Raw genomic sequence first — 17,336 nt, 5'->3', positions numbered from 1 at the left:
ATGTGGTTGAAAACAGAGGTTTATGAGTTGTGCTAAGAACAAACAAACAATCTCCATTTTGCTCCTCCGCATGGATTGTATATTTGATTTTTCATCAGTACAATTGCTTGCTATTCCTATCCTATTTCACCTTGGGACAGAACAACAGCATCGACCTTTTACAAAGAGCGTGAGGAAGTTTACTAGCAGGCATGCTTGCAGTGCAGGAGCCACACACATCTTGACAATCTGTCTAATGGCACTCTACCTCAATCCTCTTTCTACACATACTCTACAGCAGAATGACAAAGAAAACAAGAGTGCAGCTCTTTCATCACCCAGCCCAACCAATAGCAACTGCTGCATACAATCCTCCAGACTGGCAATGTCAAACACAATTACTGTACTGATCTCCCGGAGAGACAAAGAAGACTAACATCATGCCTGTGAGTTGTCAATAATAATAAATCTCATTTCTAGAGCATTTTCATTCCTCAGTTCACCTACAGAATTAATTTGTTTAATCACTGAAATGCAGCCACATCTGGTATGCAGACCACCAATCAACCACCACAAGAGAGGGAACTCTGGCCAAGGACATCAAGGGACTTATCAACTCACACAAAAAAGCACTGCACCATTTTTACCACCCGTATAGAGCAGACAGACCTTGTTTTTATCTCAGTCAAAAGACCAGCACATGGCAAACAGCAGCATACTCGACCTACCTGCCTTGGCAGAATAAAAGATTGAGTCAGCCCTGCTGGGATTCAGGTCTGTGCTGCTGATGATCATTAGTATTTCAAACCTGCTGTTTAGACTATTAAGCCATCTCCAGTGTCTGTTACATACACTGCACATGTGCAATATACAAGCCTAGTTCACTGGTATATGAAATCTATTGCTGACTAAACATCACATGCACAGTTCTTTCTGAATCAAGAGTTCAGCTCAGACAAACATTTTACTCACCTGCCAGGAGAAAGCGACATCCTCTCCACCTTGCTGCACCCAGCTGGCATGACATTTGGTGATGGAAAGGTGGGCTGCACTGGCATGACTGCTTTAAGTTTGGCCTCCATATCACCCATGCCCCTCCCCAAGATACCTCGACCTGAATGAAGGAATAGATTCAAAACATGCCTGAAGAAACCTCCCAAGATACGAAAGAGGTTTCTTTATCAGTTTAAATGCTACACCACAAAACAGCCTTTACTGGACCAGAACTTTATACAAGGCTAGGATAACTTACCCAAAGGCTGAACTGCCTGTCCCAAGGCAGGTCTCGGGATTGTCTCAAAACCAAGTCCTTGGAACATGGAATGCAGGGTCATGACAGATGGAAGAGGTTCCTGCAGAAAACCAAAGGATAAAGCTTTAAAGAATGGACAGAGAAGCCTCATTAAGACCTAAAAGGAATAACAATCTCAATGATTAGCTGCACTTCCAAGATACATATCATGCAAGAAACTCTGTCTTAGGTACTGAAGCAAAACTACAAAGTAAGGAAACCCTCTATAGGGAAATCTTAAGGGGGCAGCTTATTTGATAGCAGTGTTTTCATGCAACCCAAGCAGACCAAAAGCAGAGTTTTCTTAGCTTTTCCCCAACAAATATCCACTTGCTGCAGCTGTAAGGTTTCCCTGCAGAGGTTTATAGACTACAGACCTCAGGTTAGACCTTGACAACTGCCAAGCAGCAATTAAATTCAAAGCTAAAGCTTTTTAACTTAAAACTATTACAAAGGCAGTTGAATTATGGTGACATTCTTATCTTATAATAAAGTCATAAGTTTTTGTTCCACATCTTAGCAGGTAGCATTCTAGGAAGTTGGTTGCTATTCATTCAACTGAGTCCCTACAGAAAAGTGATGAAACATGGCCAGGCCTCTTAAGAGCAAGAGAACAAATGCTCAGACATCATCCATGCTGCAAAGAGCCTATTCAGTTTATTCCACTAGTCAACATCCTCAGACACAGCGATAAGAACTGCTATTCAGTTGCACCTGTTTAGGTTAATCTCAATAGAATATCCTTAGCTAGAACAAAAACACTAATACATTCACTGCTATTATTTTCTAAGCAATTAGAATGTTATCACTGATCCGTAGACACCTAACCAGAGACAGTCTGCCCTGGAGAGCTTACAGTCTAGAAATACAGTTGTCATAGCAAGTCTCTGATTAAGTTACTTAGACACTGTTATATTAAGAGTTTAAAATATCAAAAGTCATATTTTGCTGCACTTCTTAAAGACTACCTTACTGGGAAGAAGCTGTAATTTTGAAGGGGGGAGTGAGTAAAATGAATGAGCACGTTATATCACTTTCTTTAAGGAGTGGAGCAAAACTTGCTTCTTCCAATCCTGTTCAAGAGGTCTCATTGCAAATAAGACATTTTAGATTAGAGCTGAAATGACCCAGAGCAATTAAATGAAATCTAAATATTTGATAGGGGAGAGAACTTTTGAGAGGCAGGGCAGCAAGATCTAATCAATTTAAAATAAGTTAAAGATCGTTCCACACCTTGCACCAGCCCAAGCCCCCCAGACAATTATTACAACTTTTGTAATTTAAAAAAAATTGTCTTCCCCGCTTGTTGCTGCGAGAATAACTCACAACCACAGTAAGAGAAACTGACTATCTATACAGAGGAAAGGGAAACTGACCTTTGCAAAGTGCTGGCCAACACAGAGTAGACAAATTAAGGCGATGTCTACACTAGAGCTGGAAGGTGTAATTTCCAGCTCAAGCAGACATACCTGTGCTAGCTCTGATCAAGCTAGCATGCTAAAAATAGAAGTACAGCTGGAGCAGCATGAGGGACTAGCCACCCAAGGACATAACTAGGATCTTGGATGGGGTTGTACTTGGGGCAGGGCTAGCCCATCCCACTGCTCATGCTGCCACAAATATACTGCTATTTTTAGCATGCCAGCTTGATTAGAGCTAGGGCAAGTTTGTCTATTCAACCTGGAAATGACACTTTCTAACAAACATCCTAAGAGAGATAAACATCTCCTTCCAACTAACCCATCAGTTATGGGAATCCCAGTCATTCCCCTGGCTCTGCCAGTCTGTGCATCACCCAACTAGGGTGACCAGATGTCCCGATTTTATAGGGACAGTCCTGATTTTTGGGTCTTTTTCTTATATAGACTGCTATTAACCCCATCCCTCGTCCCGATTTTTCACACTTGCTGTCTGATCACTCTACACCCAACACAATGGGGCCGTGACTGGGACTTCTAGGCAGTACAGTAATACAAATTAAAAAAATGAATAGGCAAGATGTTCCCAGTGAGACGTATGACGTTGACAGCGATGGTGCCCCACTGCAACGTTTACCTGCCGTACCAGCCCAGCTGGCTGCTGTGACTCCTCCAGCACCCTCTGCATCCTGCTGGTACATGGAAGGGACACTGCCCTGCCACGGATCAGATGCTCAGGCGGAGGCAGCTGCTGCTGAGGCCCAGGCATGCGGGCCCCACAGGGCATGCGAAACGGGGCAGCGCCCTGGAAAGGGGGCCTCCAGGGATCCATGGCGAGGCTGCCGGAGAGAAAACACATGTGGCACAGAAGCACGTACGAGCGGGTGTGTGTGTGGGGGGTCACCAACAGGGACCCGGGTGCAGCCCTCTGCCTGGCATCCAGCGGGGGCAGCTCAGGGACGACCCTCTCCAGGGCCGGGCTCTAGTGTTGCACTCCACGTACAGTGCCCATTGCTGTAACGCCAGTGCACCCCCACCCCGGGAATCCAACCTTCCACCCGCCCCCCCCCCAGGGGGACAGGATCCAACCGCCGCCCCCAGGAGAGAGGAGGAGGAGGAGGAGGGGATCCAACCGCCCCCCCCCCCGGAGAGAGGAGGAGGAGGGATCCAACCGCCCCCCCGGAGAGAGGAGGAGGAGGAGGAGGGGATCCAACCGCCCCCCCCCCGGAGAGAGGAGGAGGAGGGATCCAACCGCCCCCCGCCCAGGAGAGAGGAGGAGGAGGAGGAGGAGGAGGAGGTGATCCAACCGCCCCCCGAGGGACGGGACCCAGCCCGTCCCAGGCTCCCCCTCTCGAGGAGGGGGGGGGGGTTCTCGGCCCTTTCCGGCCCCCTCCTGTCCCCCGTGGTCCTGCCCCCCGCGCTAGGAGCTGCCCTCACCGGGCCGGACACGACGCTCTACATGAGTCTCCCCTTTTTCGCGCCCACAGCCAAGCCTCCGCGCCTCGCCCTGACGCGCGGCTCCACGGCTGCCCTCCATTGGGCCACGCCGCCGTCTTTCACTCAGCTCCGCCCTCCCATTGGAGACTGTCCCCACAGGAGCCCGCCCATGTCAGAGTCTTTGCCTGGGAGCTACCAAACTGGAGGGGAAAGTAGAGGGAGAGGCAGAACAAAGGTAATGTCCTCCCATCCAGTGAATGGTGTAGCGGGCAGCCCAGGTGATATAGCAGTATCGCCCCCACATAGTGAATGGTGAAGCCCATGTGCTCTTCGTTCCCACATGGTGTTCTGTCTTTGTCCTGGCAGAGAGATGCCTCTAATTGTTAAAGTTCAATTAAAAACAACCAAATTTAGAATGTAGTGCAAGTAGCTATCTTCTTTTCCTGCTGATAGAGTGGGGCAAAGGAGAAACAAGAGGAAAAAATAACACAAACATGGAAATAAAAAAATTGGCTTTTCCATTCTTGATTTTTAAATTAAACAAAAACATTAAAATCTACACATTTTTAATTTAAAAAGGCCCTTTTTCATTGAAAAAACTGAATGAAAAATTGCAACTATCCCAAGATTTCAGCATGCTATAAAACATTAATCAATTAAACCTCACAACCCCTTTGCGTGCTAGGCATTATTACCAAATGAGGAAACTGAGGCAGAGTGAAGCAACTTGCCCAGGGTAATCTATTTACTTAGCTAGTAAACTATTTGGGTCAGGGACCGTGTTTTTGTTCAGTGTTTGTACCGCACCTAACACAGTGGTTCTCAGACTTTTGTACTGGTGACTGCTTTCACACAGCAAGCCTCTGAGTGCAGCCCCCCCTTATAAATTAAAACACTTTTTTATATTTAGCACTGTTATAAATGCTGGAGGTGAAGTGAGGTTTGGGGTGGAGGCTGACAGCTCATGTCATAAGCAACAGAGGGTCCTGTGGCACCTTTAAGACTAACAGAAGTATTGGGAGCATAAGCTTTCGTGGGTAAGAACCTCACTTCTTCAGATGCAAGTGAAGAAGTGAGGTTCTTACCCATGAAAGCTTATGCTCCCAATACTTCTGTTAGTCTTAAAGGTGCCACAGGACCCTCTGTTGCTTTTTACAGATTCAGACTAACACAGCTACCCCTCTGATACTTGAGCTCATGTCATGACCCCCAGTTTGAGAACCCGTAAAACAATGGAGTCCAGGTTCATGGCAGGGGCTCCTAGGCTAGGTGATACTGCAGAGTCAGAAGGGAAACCAGCAGTCCTCAGAGTTTATTCACAACAGCTTAGTAGAGGGAGAGGGAAGGGCTACAGGCATTTCTTAGCCAGGTAAAACTCATTCTCTCTGCCCTTGTTCCCATCTGGAGTGCTTTGCCCAGAGAGGAGGATGTTGCAGTGAGCAAGTGAGTGAGTGAGTCTCTGCCCGACTCTCAGAGTATAATGCTCCTTTTCCCCAGGATGCACGGGGTGGGGTGGGGGGAGTAATGGGGTTCCATGGTGTGGAGTCTCTCCTCAGGGAGGGGGTGATGCATTTGCTGTGGAGTTTAAAGGGCCATAATCCATTTAATGTGGATGTAAGATCTTAACTGCATTTCTGCTAAGAGCTTTTCATATAGGCCCGAAGTCCACAGCTTGGCCTGGGCCATGGGGGCTGACTAACAGAGAACAATACATAGCTAAAAAAAAGCTGGAGTAAACAAATAACCTTGTGTGTTTCAAGTCAGTGAGCGGAGTCAGCATAACTCCGAATGTAATTGGGCATCCTTATCGTGAGTTATAGTCACATGAAGTGCTGAGAAAGGCCTCAGGGTTACTCCCTAATGCATGGAGAAGATAGTGGTACAATAGCCCTCAGTTCCCAGACAGAGTTCGGAAAGACGCTTAATATGATTGACATGAGTTATGACACCCTCCCCTCTCAGATGTATGCCAATCCTAGCCCACAGAAATGCCAGGGTAAACTTATAAACTATTGTGTAATAATTACTGTTTTTTTGCTTTAAATCTCCAGGAATGTACTTGTTGGTCAACTGGGGGAGAGCTGCTACCTCATTCCCCTGGATCCCAAAATTAGGATTTAACCTATACACTTTAATAAACATAGTTTAAAAGTAATTATCTGTATATCAGCAATATATTAATTTAAGCCTTGGGCAAAGGCATTATGTAATCTTTTAAACAATTGACTTATTGTGCTTATCTTGTCTTGCTGCTAAAACCTATCCAGGGGCTTAAAAAACCACATCCCTGTTGCTTCTCTCCACTCAATAAACACTCTATATAATCTATTGTAATTAATTGTTCTGCAGTGTCTCTGAGCCTGATAATCAAGGTAACACTCCCCCAGTGCTGTGCGTAATAAACTCCTGTGCTTAACTCTACACGGTGTGAATTTATGCTAAATAATAATAATAATAAAATAATATATGGAGATATACCTATCTCCTAGAACTGGAAGAGACCCTGAAAGGTCATTAAGTCCAGCCCCCTGCCTTCACTAGCAGGACCAAGTACTGATTTTGCCCCAGATTCCTAAGTGGCCCCCTCAAGGATTGAGCTCATAATCTTGAGTTTAGCAGGCCAATGCTCAAACCACAGAGCTATCCCTCCCACCCCTTGGGCTGTTCCTTCAGGTTGATCCCTTTCTGTTGCCGCTGGGTCCCTGGAGAACTGCATTCAGCACCATGGACAGCAACCCACAGGGTTGCTTGGCTCCAGAGCCTGAACCCTGTTTTTGCTGGGCCTTCTGACTGGGAAACCCGGCCCACAGCTTCCTTTCTCCCTCTTTCTGTGTGCCTCACTCTGTCTCTGAAATTCGCCCCTTTACTTCTCCCTTGCTTCTCAGGACCTGAGCCAACTCCTGCTGGAGATAATTAGCAACAGCCCCATTGCATTATTCAGTGGAATTAGGAGGATCAAGTCCTATAATCCCTGTGCTCTAGGCAAGGACGGCTCTGGCTTTTTTGCCGCCCCAGGCAAAAAAGCCTCCGGCTGCTCCCCCCCCCCCCCCCCGTGTCAGGGGAGGTCAGGGGGGGGCCGGAGGGAAGGCGGTGAGCCCCGGCCAGGGCTCCGCTCTCCCCGGCGGCTGGGGGGAGGACGCCGGGGGAGAGGGCAGCCGGAGCCCTGGGAGGAGGGCGGAGTGCCTGGCAGGGGCTCCGCTCTCCCCGGCGGCCAGAGCGCCGGGGGGAGGGCGGCAAGCCCTGGCCGAGGCTCCGCTCTCCCCGGCGGCCAGGGGAGGGCGTCGGGGGGAGGGCGGCCGGAGCTCTGGGAGGAGGGCGGAGTGCCCGGCCGGGGCTCTGCTCTCCCCAGCGGCGAGCCCCAGCCGGGGCCCCGCTCTCCCCGGCAGCCAGAGTGCCAGGGGGAGGGTGGCGAACCCGGCCATGGCCCCGCTCTCCCCAGCGGCCGGAGCCAGAGCACCGCACCACGCCACCCCCCTCCAGGTGCCGCCCCAAGCACAAGCTTGATGGGCTGGTGCCTGGAGCCGGCCCTGGCTCTAGGCCTAGGCCAAATTCAGACTTGGCTCACACCGTCTTACACCAGGTCTGAATTTGACTCTCCATGGTGAGTCTCTTCCCAGGCAAGGGAGTTCCAGATTTGTTTTCCTCTCTATTTTTCACTATGGCTTGCATTACCTTTTCCTGAACATCAGCCAGATCCTGTGGGACTCTTCAAATCCTATTGATGATGACAGGATTTGAAGTCACTCAACACCTGATCGTACTGGACACTGTATTAGCATAAAGTATTTACCTCCATCTGTAAGTACTTTTGGTGACCTTTGTATGTCTTCTTGCCCTTAGAAATTTATGTATAAATATTTGCTTTTAGTGTGCCAGTATAATTTATTTGTGGGGGTCAAAGAGAGATTTCATCTGTTCCATGCTATCAAACTATATCTTTCATATTGTTTTAGTAGAATTAAAGAAGGATTGAACTATTAATATAATTTAAATGGACACAAGTTAAAAATGATTTTTTTTTTAAATAAATGACCTTTCCTATGCCAAGAATAATGTCTTAGAATATTAAAACTAACATTTTTTTTCAATCTAATTTCCTTCTCACCACTGCACAGTTTGTCCACTTTTTGCATTTTTCTCATATGGACAATGAAAATAGGCTGGCCAGTTTCACTTCTATTCCTAATCAGTTTCACTTTCAGGTTTTCATGCACCATTCCAATATCCCAGTATCTGGACTGTCAATGCTCTGATGGGGAATGTTGCAGTCAAACCAAAGAGGAACTGTTTATAGTGTGATTTATTCTGCTCAGTGTTTGCTTGCTAATCTGATTATCCTTCCTGCTCCCCTAATTAATGGTCCAAAACACCCATTGACCAAAGTCGTGCAGAATTGGGCCTAAAATATTTGTGGGATAGTCCAGGTGGTAATATTTGAGTGCCCATGATTTGAGAGTATCTGATTTCACGGGTATGCTTTTTAACTACTGTATTTTGATGTGCCATGATAATAGGCACTGCAAACATCAGTACAATTGTTACTAATATTAGATTTTGATAAACCTTTACAAAAACCCCAAGCCTTCCTGAGAGTATCAATGGAATGTCTTTGCATAAAATATTCAGATCCTTAAACATATGCTTTTTCATCCATGCTACTGGCATTTTTAAAGAATGTACCATTTTATTATGGCTACATCTGTTTTACATATATAGAGATCTTGAGGATATGGAGTGTGAATTGGGCAGCCTCATTTGAAATTTGTCATCATTAATGAGGATGCCACTTGCAGGTACACGGGCTGCAGCATTCTCACACTGACTGCTGTCTTTGTCTTTCCTCTTTGTGGCAGGCTTAGCTCCCAACTTCGGAGCCGGCAGCACATAGAGATATTGTTTGGGGAGATCTCCAAAGATCTCCTAACCTGGACTCTGATGCCGAACGAGGTGCTGGGTCTTCCCCTCTGCCTGATGGTCTTTGGGGCTGCTACCTACTACAACATCAAGTGGGTCTCAGATGCCCTGGACTCCACTCAGAAACAGAGGATGAACCTTAAAAAAAAAATATATGGAGCTTCAGGGATCATGCAGGTAGGTGTGAAGGTGAGGAAAGGAGGGACACCTGTTAGAGAGACAGAGAGTCGCCCACAGAAGGATGGCTGAGGACTTCCTGGAATATAGTTCCATTTTCACAAGGCCTTAAGCCTCCATCTCCCATTCTGAATAAAGGTTCTTGTGGGCTCCTTACTGAAGGACATTTGTACAATGACTAAACACAATAGAATAACATAGGATTTGTCATACTGAATCAAATCAATGGTCCATCTGGTCCAGTGTCCTGTTTCCAACCGGGACCATGAGCAGAGCCAGGAATACAAATCAGATCTCCTGAATCCCAGTCCAGTACTCTAAACCATTAGACCATGCTACCTCACATGTAGAAGCATATTAAAAATTTAATACACTGCAAAAGTTAATTTCTGAAAAGAGATTAATGTAATATTAATTTTCATATTTGATTCAAAATCCACTTTTTAAAAAATTCTGAATCGGAATGCTGCAGAAACCAGAAGACCATGCCAATTTTAGGCCAATCTTATCATAGAAACAGTGGTCTCATATATCGTGCTCAAGACGTGCAGGGCCTGCAGATCTCAAGCAATCTACAAGCTTGTCAGCAGTGAAGGAACCAAACAAAGTCCCATTCTTGTGCCCATTGGAAGCTCAAGGAGGGCAACTTTAAGGTCTGCCCAAAAATGTGTGATGCAAGAGAAAAATGAAACTTGCACTATTACAGGATAGTTACTTCCAACGACCACATCAAAAAGGTAAAAACAGATAATAATTAAATTAAAATTAATTATACCAAAATTCTTCACAAGTTTATGAGATTCCTTTTTATTTAGCCAAAGACAGAACTAAGACCATACCTGAATTTATACATTTTATTAATTTAATGTCATAACTATTAATAAATATATTAATAAACAAGGAGTTATAGATATCAAAGTAAGTTGATATGACAATCAAAGTTAAATCTATGAATTTAACATGGAATATTCCAATATTTATCAAGTAGGTATAATCAAATCTAGTTAATTCATTTCACACATAAAATGGCGATATTAGCAAGATCTTAGAACAGAACAGAATTAACTAACAGTATAAATCTTTTAGTAGAGGTCATTGTTCAACACTTAACTGGCAGAAATAGAAGTCAAAAGTTTTCCAGTTATTACATTTCAAATAGTTCAATAAGGTTTAAGGGATCCCCTACAGCTGCAGAAATGCTAACTTTTGAAAGTCTCTGGAGATATCTTTATTCTGCCGGGTCACCTTCATCCCAGATTTTGGAATTAGGAATGACAGTAAGAACTGAGGTAGCCAGGTAGATCCTGGATCCCTGATGAGCTTAAAATTCAAACCTCAGTGCTTTCAAACACCTATCCTAAATTAACTTTCACACCAATAAAATTGCACCAAACAGGCAACCTCAACTTTGCACTCTAAGTACATCTAATAATGTACATATACAAAAACATCTACGATTTTCAACAATTCACTGTAAACCATTACCTGAAAAGCAGTCATCATCACAAAATACCGCACCTCTACAAAAATACTAACACTTCTCAGAAAAATGCCTACCTAAAACATCCACATCATCATCATTGAGCATCCACTTAATTCAATAAGCATAAAAACCTATTAAAATACCACTATTACCATGTACATCAATATACACAACTGCCAAAAAATACTCTAGCTCTTCTGACACAATAGGTGCAAAGTTAAAATTGAATGTGTGGTACAGTTTGGTTGGTGTGACTGTTGAAGTAGAGTAGGTGTTTGAAAGTTGTGAAGTGGGGGGAGTAACTGCCAGTTTCCAGAACAACTTTTAGTTTTGTTTGCTTTTTAGCAATGTGTGAGAGATACAGAGCTTTAAAAATATTAAGTTAGACGGTATCTGGAGTAAATTGTAATCTTTTCGACACCAACTTTTTTGAAGAGTTTTTTTGGGGGGCGGCTTGAGGTGAGTGGAGAATACAAACACATGCCTTCCCTTCAGTTACATCTTTGCACTTCCAGTAGGAAATTATGATTTATTTTTAATAATAGTAGTGCTTGTTTGTTTAAGGTCTCTGTATTACAGATTCACAATTTTTCCTTTATGCCTACTGACAAACCTGTTAGTAAAAACAAAAGTACATAAAGCATTAGTTGCCCACACTTAAGTCAAAGGAACATGTTTTCTAAGATATGTGTAACTCTTTTACATAAAATCAGGCAGTCAACTTGGTAAAATACTTTTAAAATACTTGGTTACATATCTACATGAAATCAACATTTAGATTCAAATAACCAGTTATATTGACAATTTCTAATTGGCGATAGGCAGAAACTTAGTATAATTTCACATGGGATCATTGCTATGGTACTATTTTGGTATAAAAATGAGCTGAGAGAAAGGTCAATAGTGTGCCTACTGAAAAAGGTTTTCCAACACTCTTCAGGGTAGCCACCCTACATCTCAGTTTTCTTCCATCTTTTTCAAATCGTTTTTTTAGCTTTGAACAACTTGTTGTAGCTTACAGAGACTTTAAGGAAATAAAACTGACTTCTTGCTAAACAGAAGTCCAAATCACCAAGCAATGACATGAAAATGACTCGTCAAAGAATCATAAAGATTAAGGTTAATTAATTAAATAAAAATACATCCCACTTTTCTACTAGAATGTGAAAGTGTGATGCACAAAGCATGCTTTATGGACTCATTAGTAAAAGACAATTAGAGAGGACATACATGATTATAAAATAAGATGATATATCAGTTCTCATGTGGCACAGCTAATTACAGAACTGAAAGATCATAGCAGGAAACTGTTATCCAGTCTTCAGGCTGTGCTGTGGTGCCACAAGTAATTGAGCTTCAGAGTTTGTTATATATTGTCTATTAACATTAATCAGCATTTGAAAGGTGACAGATGCTAGTCACTTTGTTCAATTTATCTTTCCAATGCACTCATATACCATGGTGCTGGACATGGTATAAACCCTGAAGAAAACACAAAAATATTACTTTAATGCCATGTTAATTACGTTACACAAGAAATATTTAATATTACTTAAGGAAATCAAGTAATGCATTACATTAGATGAATTTATATTCATGATGTGAATTTATAGTATGATTTACCTTTGAAATAGATCACATAACTGTACTTTGCGCTCAGAATTTGTTTCCTTTCTTCTTCTTCACAGGCTATTAGCGTCTCTTTTCTCGTTTTTCGGTTTTGTCCCATTCTCCTTTAAAGGATGTAAAGAGTGTGCAAGACAGTTACAGCAGACTTGCAATGCTATTTGATATTCTAGATAAACACAACAGAAATATTTTGCATGTTTAAAAACAGAACAAAATAAATTTAAAAAAGAAGTAGACAAAAGGATAAAGAACAGATTCAGTCACTGAAAAAGAAGACTGATGTTCAAATTACAGGTATCCATTTCAAGCTCTAGAATGCACAAATCAAGTAGACATACCTATAGAACTACAAATGAAAAACAAACTACATTTCCTGAAAACAATGCCTCAAAACTAAAAGGGGAATAATGAAAAGCGATTATCAATGTATTTTAAGAAAAGTAACTCTACCTGATTCACTAAATTAGCATCATACATGGACAGAAAAAAGGCACAGGAATGTTACCTAATCAACCCTATTTCAAAGCCAAAGTCTCCAAATTTCCCATTGACATTTATTACACTAAGCAGTTAAAAAATCTTCATACAAAATCAGGAGGAATTTGAAGATCAAGAGAAGCATAGAATTAACAAACATAGATACCAGAACTAATAGAAGCAGGAAAACAGTACAATCTCACTTATTAGAAAACTGCCAGAGAACCCTCCCTTTCTGAACTTACCAGCAAAAGCAGCAGGATGTCGGGTATCGAAGAGCACAGTAAGCGGAGCAGAAAGCAGGAGACTTGGCTGCACAATTCCAGGCAAGTTGGAAGCGCAGTGTGAAGGGCCAGGACTCTGGACACAGTCTCATGGGGGCACCATAAATAGTGTCTGATGAGACCCGTACCCTGTTTACAGGGTGCTCATTCAGATCAGTGGGTTGCGCTTGACCTAGTGCCAAGAGAATAGAGGGCCAAGACCAGATTCCCTGATTACAGGGCGGTCACTTGCCTCAGGCTGTGAAGAAAGCACAATGCCAAGAGACCAAAGGGCCTCGGAGACCAAACCCTAGTTACAGGGAGTTCAAACTGCCCATGTTACTGAAATGGTTCCAATTCCAAAGATTTCAAAAGAGAGATGCCACCTGTACCCTGATTACAGGGTGGTCGCTGGAATTAGCCAAATAGCAGAGACCGTAACCTGAATTACAGGAAGGTCGAGCTCCTCAAAGTACCAAAGGACTCAATATGTCCCATTCTATAGATATTTGTGACATGCTCCCTAATTACAGGGCGGTCACGCTGACTAGTCGGCCAGTGTACGGCGTAATGCCAAACGAGCAAGTGGGCAGAGACCTGCACCCTAGTTACAGGGCGGTCACATTGATCAAGTTACCAAACACCTCAATGTCCCTCAAAAGCGACGGGGAGGTAACTTGCACCCTGATTACAGGGCAGTCACTCACTAGCCAGCTAACGGAGCATAATGTTGAAAGGACAAAACAGCACAGACCTGGACCCTGATTACAGGGTGGTCATGCTGCTCAAGGTATTAAAAGGCTCGAGATCCCCGTACAGTGTAATTCCATGACCTGAGGCCTGATACAGGGAGGTTACTGTGCCCAGAGTCCCTTTCCTTCTCCTCCATCTTCAGTGACTTGTCCTCGTTACTCTTCTTTGCTTGATGTTTCTGACACTTCCTTCTTGTCCACTTGTGCTCGGAGCTGCCTGAAGCAGAGAGAGGGAGCAAACAGGTGTGTGTAAATCAGAAGCCTTTACGAAAACTCCGTATCCCCGACACAAACTGAGCGTAAACTAGTGATACAGTGTTGTTTTCCAGGTCGGAGACAGCCTGGATATTTAGCTCCAAGACAGTTCTATGCGGTGCTCAGACAATTCCATAAGGGCTTTCCCCTTCTCCCAAGCCCCACCGGGTGACAAAAATACCAAACGTATCCTACTTCAGAGGCACATTCTTCAGATTTCCCCTTGACAACTATTACACCAGGCGGGCTCCATACTAAATCAAGAGGAATTAGATGAGTAAGGGCAGTATGGAATTAATGGACAAGTATTCCAAAATCCATGTCACAAGGCATACTGCCTGGATTGACTTAGTCCAAAACTTAGTCCACAGGACCCTCCAGTTCTGAGCTTACCAGCAACAGCAGCAGGATGTCGGATCTCCAAGAGCACAGTAAGCGGAGCAGAAAGCAGGAGACTTGTCTGCACAATTCCAGGCAAGTTGGAAGCGCAGTGCAAAGGGCCAGGACTCTGGACACTGTCTCATGGGGGCACCATATATAGTGTCTGATGAGACCTGTACCCTGTTTACAGGGTGCTCATTCAGATCAGTGGGCTGCGCTTGACCTAGTGCCAAGAGAATAGAGGGCAAAGACCAGATCCCTGATTACAGGGCGGTCACTCGCCTCAGGCTGTGAGGAAAGCACAATGCCAAGAGACCCAAAGAGCCTCGGAGACCAAACCCTAGTTACAGGGAGGTCAAACTGCCCATGTTACATGTTCCAATTCCAAAGAATTCAAAAGGGAGATGCAACCTGTACCCTGATTACAGGGTGGTCGCTGGGATTAGCCAATTAGCAGAGACCGTAACCTGAATTACAGGAAGGTCGAGCTCCTCAAAGTACCAAAGGACTCAATATGTCCTATTCTATAGTTACTTGTGACATGCACCCTAATTACAGGGCTGTCATGCTGACTAGTGGGCCAAGCATGGCCTAATGCCAAAAAAGCAAGTGGCAAAGACCTGGACCCTAGTTACAGGGCGGTCACACTGCTCAGGGGTCCACAGAGCTCAATATCCCCCAGAAGGCAGAAGGACACAAACAATTCCTTAATTACAGGGTTAGGACTCAAACCAAATGGCTGAAGTAGCATGGTGGCAAAAGACCAAAAGGCAGAGACCTGAACCCTCTATACAGGGTGGCCACACTGCCCAAGTACTAAGGGATGCTGTACTTCCTGTGAGTCACAGGCACCTGAGCTAAATCCACCTCCTTAAAGGACAATCATTGTCATCAGCCCAGTAAAAGGAACTCAACTTAAACGGAGAGACCAGATCCCTGTTTACAGGGAGGTCACACTGTCCAAGGCACTAAAAGATGACATCTGAGCCCTTACTTTTCCCTTTTGTGGGGAGGAGGAAGATAAATACATTAAAACACTTTGAGCACTTTTTCTAATTCTGAGAAGAGTAAAGAAAAAGCGCTGCAGCGATTTAACTTAAAAAAATAAAAATAAATAACTAAAAATTAAAAAGCTTGCACACCAACTTGTATCACGTGCTCTCGCAAACGCATCCGTACAAAACAAAGGGGGACTTCCCAGAACAGAAAGAGAGCTCATCGCAACGGGTCACTCGACCCTCTGTTAAACTCGAACAATCTTCCTCCCCTCAAAAAAACAAGGGGAAAAGAGACAAGACCTGCACCCTGATTACAGGGCGGGTCCAAGTGACTAGTCCAACAATCCAAAGGAGCCAAAAGGGAAAGGACCTGAACCCTTCTTACAGGGCGGTCCCTCGGGCTAGCCGATTAATGGAAAATATATCACAAGTAAGAGAAAAGGAGGAGACCTGAACCCTACTTACAGGGTGGTCACTCAGCCCAACGCATTAAGGGGAATCTAGTCCTCTCTAAATAAGAGGCACATGACCTGCACCCTAATTACAGGGCAGTCAAACTGACCAAGCTGAGAACAAGACACAATCCCAGATGAGCAAAGAACAGAGACCTGAACCCTAGTTACAGGGAGGTCACATGGCTCAGGTAACAAAGCATCAGTAGCTCCCATAAGTGAGGGGAAGGTGACTCTCAACCCTGATTACAAGGTGGTCACTCTGACTAGCTGAATTAAAGAGGATAATCACAGAAGACAACTTTAGACCTGAACCCTGATTACAGGGCGGTCACGCTCCTAAGGACCCTAAAATAACCCTCATTCCTGAGAAATGAAAGGGATTCGACCTGCACCCGAATTACGGGGTGGTCACTCTGATTAAAACGATAAAGGTGCATAAAGCCAAAGAGCAAAAGGGCAGAGATCCGACCCCATATTACAGGGCGGTCACGCTCCACAAGGTATCAAAGGGCTAAGTACTTCCCAGACTACAGAAACTTGTGACACGCAGCCGAATTACAGGTGGTCACTTTGACGAGACTGTCAGAAGGACGTGATGCCAAAACAGCAAGAGGGCAGACACCTGACTCCGAATTACAGGGAGGTGAGTCACACTGCTCAGGGTTCCAAAGAGCTCAGTATCCCCCAGAAGCAAAAGAAATATGACTTGTACCCTGATTACAGGGTTGTCATCCTGACTAGAGGGCCACAAAAAGGCGTAATGCTAAACGAGCAAGCGGGCAAAGACCTGGACCCTAGTTACAGGGCGGTAACATGCTCAAGTTACTCAAGAGCTCAATTCCCTCGGAAGCGAGGGGAGGGGGTGACTTGAACCCTGATTACAGGGCAGTCACTCTCACTAGCCAGCTAATGGAGCATAATGTTGAAAGGTCAAAACAGCACAGACCTGGACCCTGATTACAGGGCGGTCACGCTGCTCAAGGTACTAAAAGGCTCGAGATCCCCATACAGTGTAATTACATGACCTGAGGCTTGATACAGGGAGGTTACAGTGCCCAGAGTCCCTTTCCTTCTCCTCCATCTTCAGTGACTTGTCCTCTTTCCTCCTCTTTGCTTGACATTCCTCACACTTCCTTCTTGTCCCCTTGTGCTTAGAGCTGCCTGAAGCAGAGAGAGGGAGCAAACAGGCGTGTATAAGTCAAAAGCCTTTACGACAACTCCGCATCCCCGACACAAACTGAGTGTAAACTACTGATACAGTGTTGTTTTCCGCTCGGAGACAAACTGGATATTCAGCTCCAAGATAGTTCTATGTGGTCCTCAGAGTGTTCCATAAGCACTTTCCCCTTCTCCCAAGCCCCACCGGGTGACAAAAATACCAAACATATCCTACTTCAGAGGCACAATCTCCAGATTTCCCCTTGACA

The 17,336-nt window shown here is 44.5% G+C and overlaps 1 protein-coding gene and 1 long non-coding RNA gene across 2 annotated transcripts in view; both read right to left on the bottom strand.

Annotated features, from left to right (window-relative positions):
- Positions 1 to 3,547, bottom strand: part of PIWIL2 (piwi like RNA-mediated gene silencing 2) — a 33,744-nt gene extending 30,197 nt beyond the window's left edge. Inside the window, exons 1-3 of the mRNA XM_054016717.1 lie at positions 3,326 to 3,547; positions 1,232 to 1,331; positions 952 to 1,093 (exon numbers count right to left, since the gene is read on the bottom strand). Of these exons, the coding sequence (XP_053872692.1) occupies positions 952 to 1,093; positions 1,232 to 1,331; positions 3,326 to 3,547 (464 nt within the window). The remainder of the gene's footprint in view (positions 1 to 951; positions 1,094 to 1,231; positions 1,332 to 3,325) is intronic.
- A 6,668-nt stretch (positions 3,548 to 10,215) lies between these two features.
- Positions 10,216 to 14,728, bottom strand: LOC128831124 (uncharacterized). Its single transcript, XR_008443759.1, has 4 exons — positions 14,469 to 14,728; positions 13,051 to 14,037; positions 12,323 to 12,432; positions 10,216 to 12,181 (listed from the first exon to the last, which is right to left on the bottom strand). It is a non-coding gene; the product is annotated as an uncharacterized LOC128831124 (long non-coding RNA).
- Positions 14,729 to 17,336: the final 2,608 nt, after the last annotated feature.

This window comes from Malaclemys terrapin, chromosome 2, assembly GCF_027887155.1.
Source record: "Malaclemys terrapin pileata isolate rMalTer1 chromosome 2, rMalTer1.hap1, whole genome shotgun sequence".
In the NCBI taxonomy this organism is placed as follows: Eukaryota; Metazoa; Chordata; order Testudines; family Emydidae; genus Malaclemys; species Malaclemys terrapin.
The sequence above is the reverse complement of the archived record's forward strand: the minus strand, read 5'-3'. Positions and strand labels throughout refer to the sequence as shown.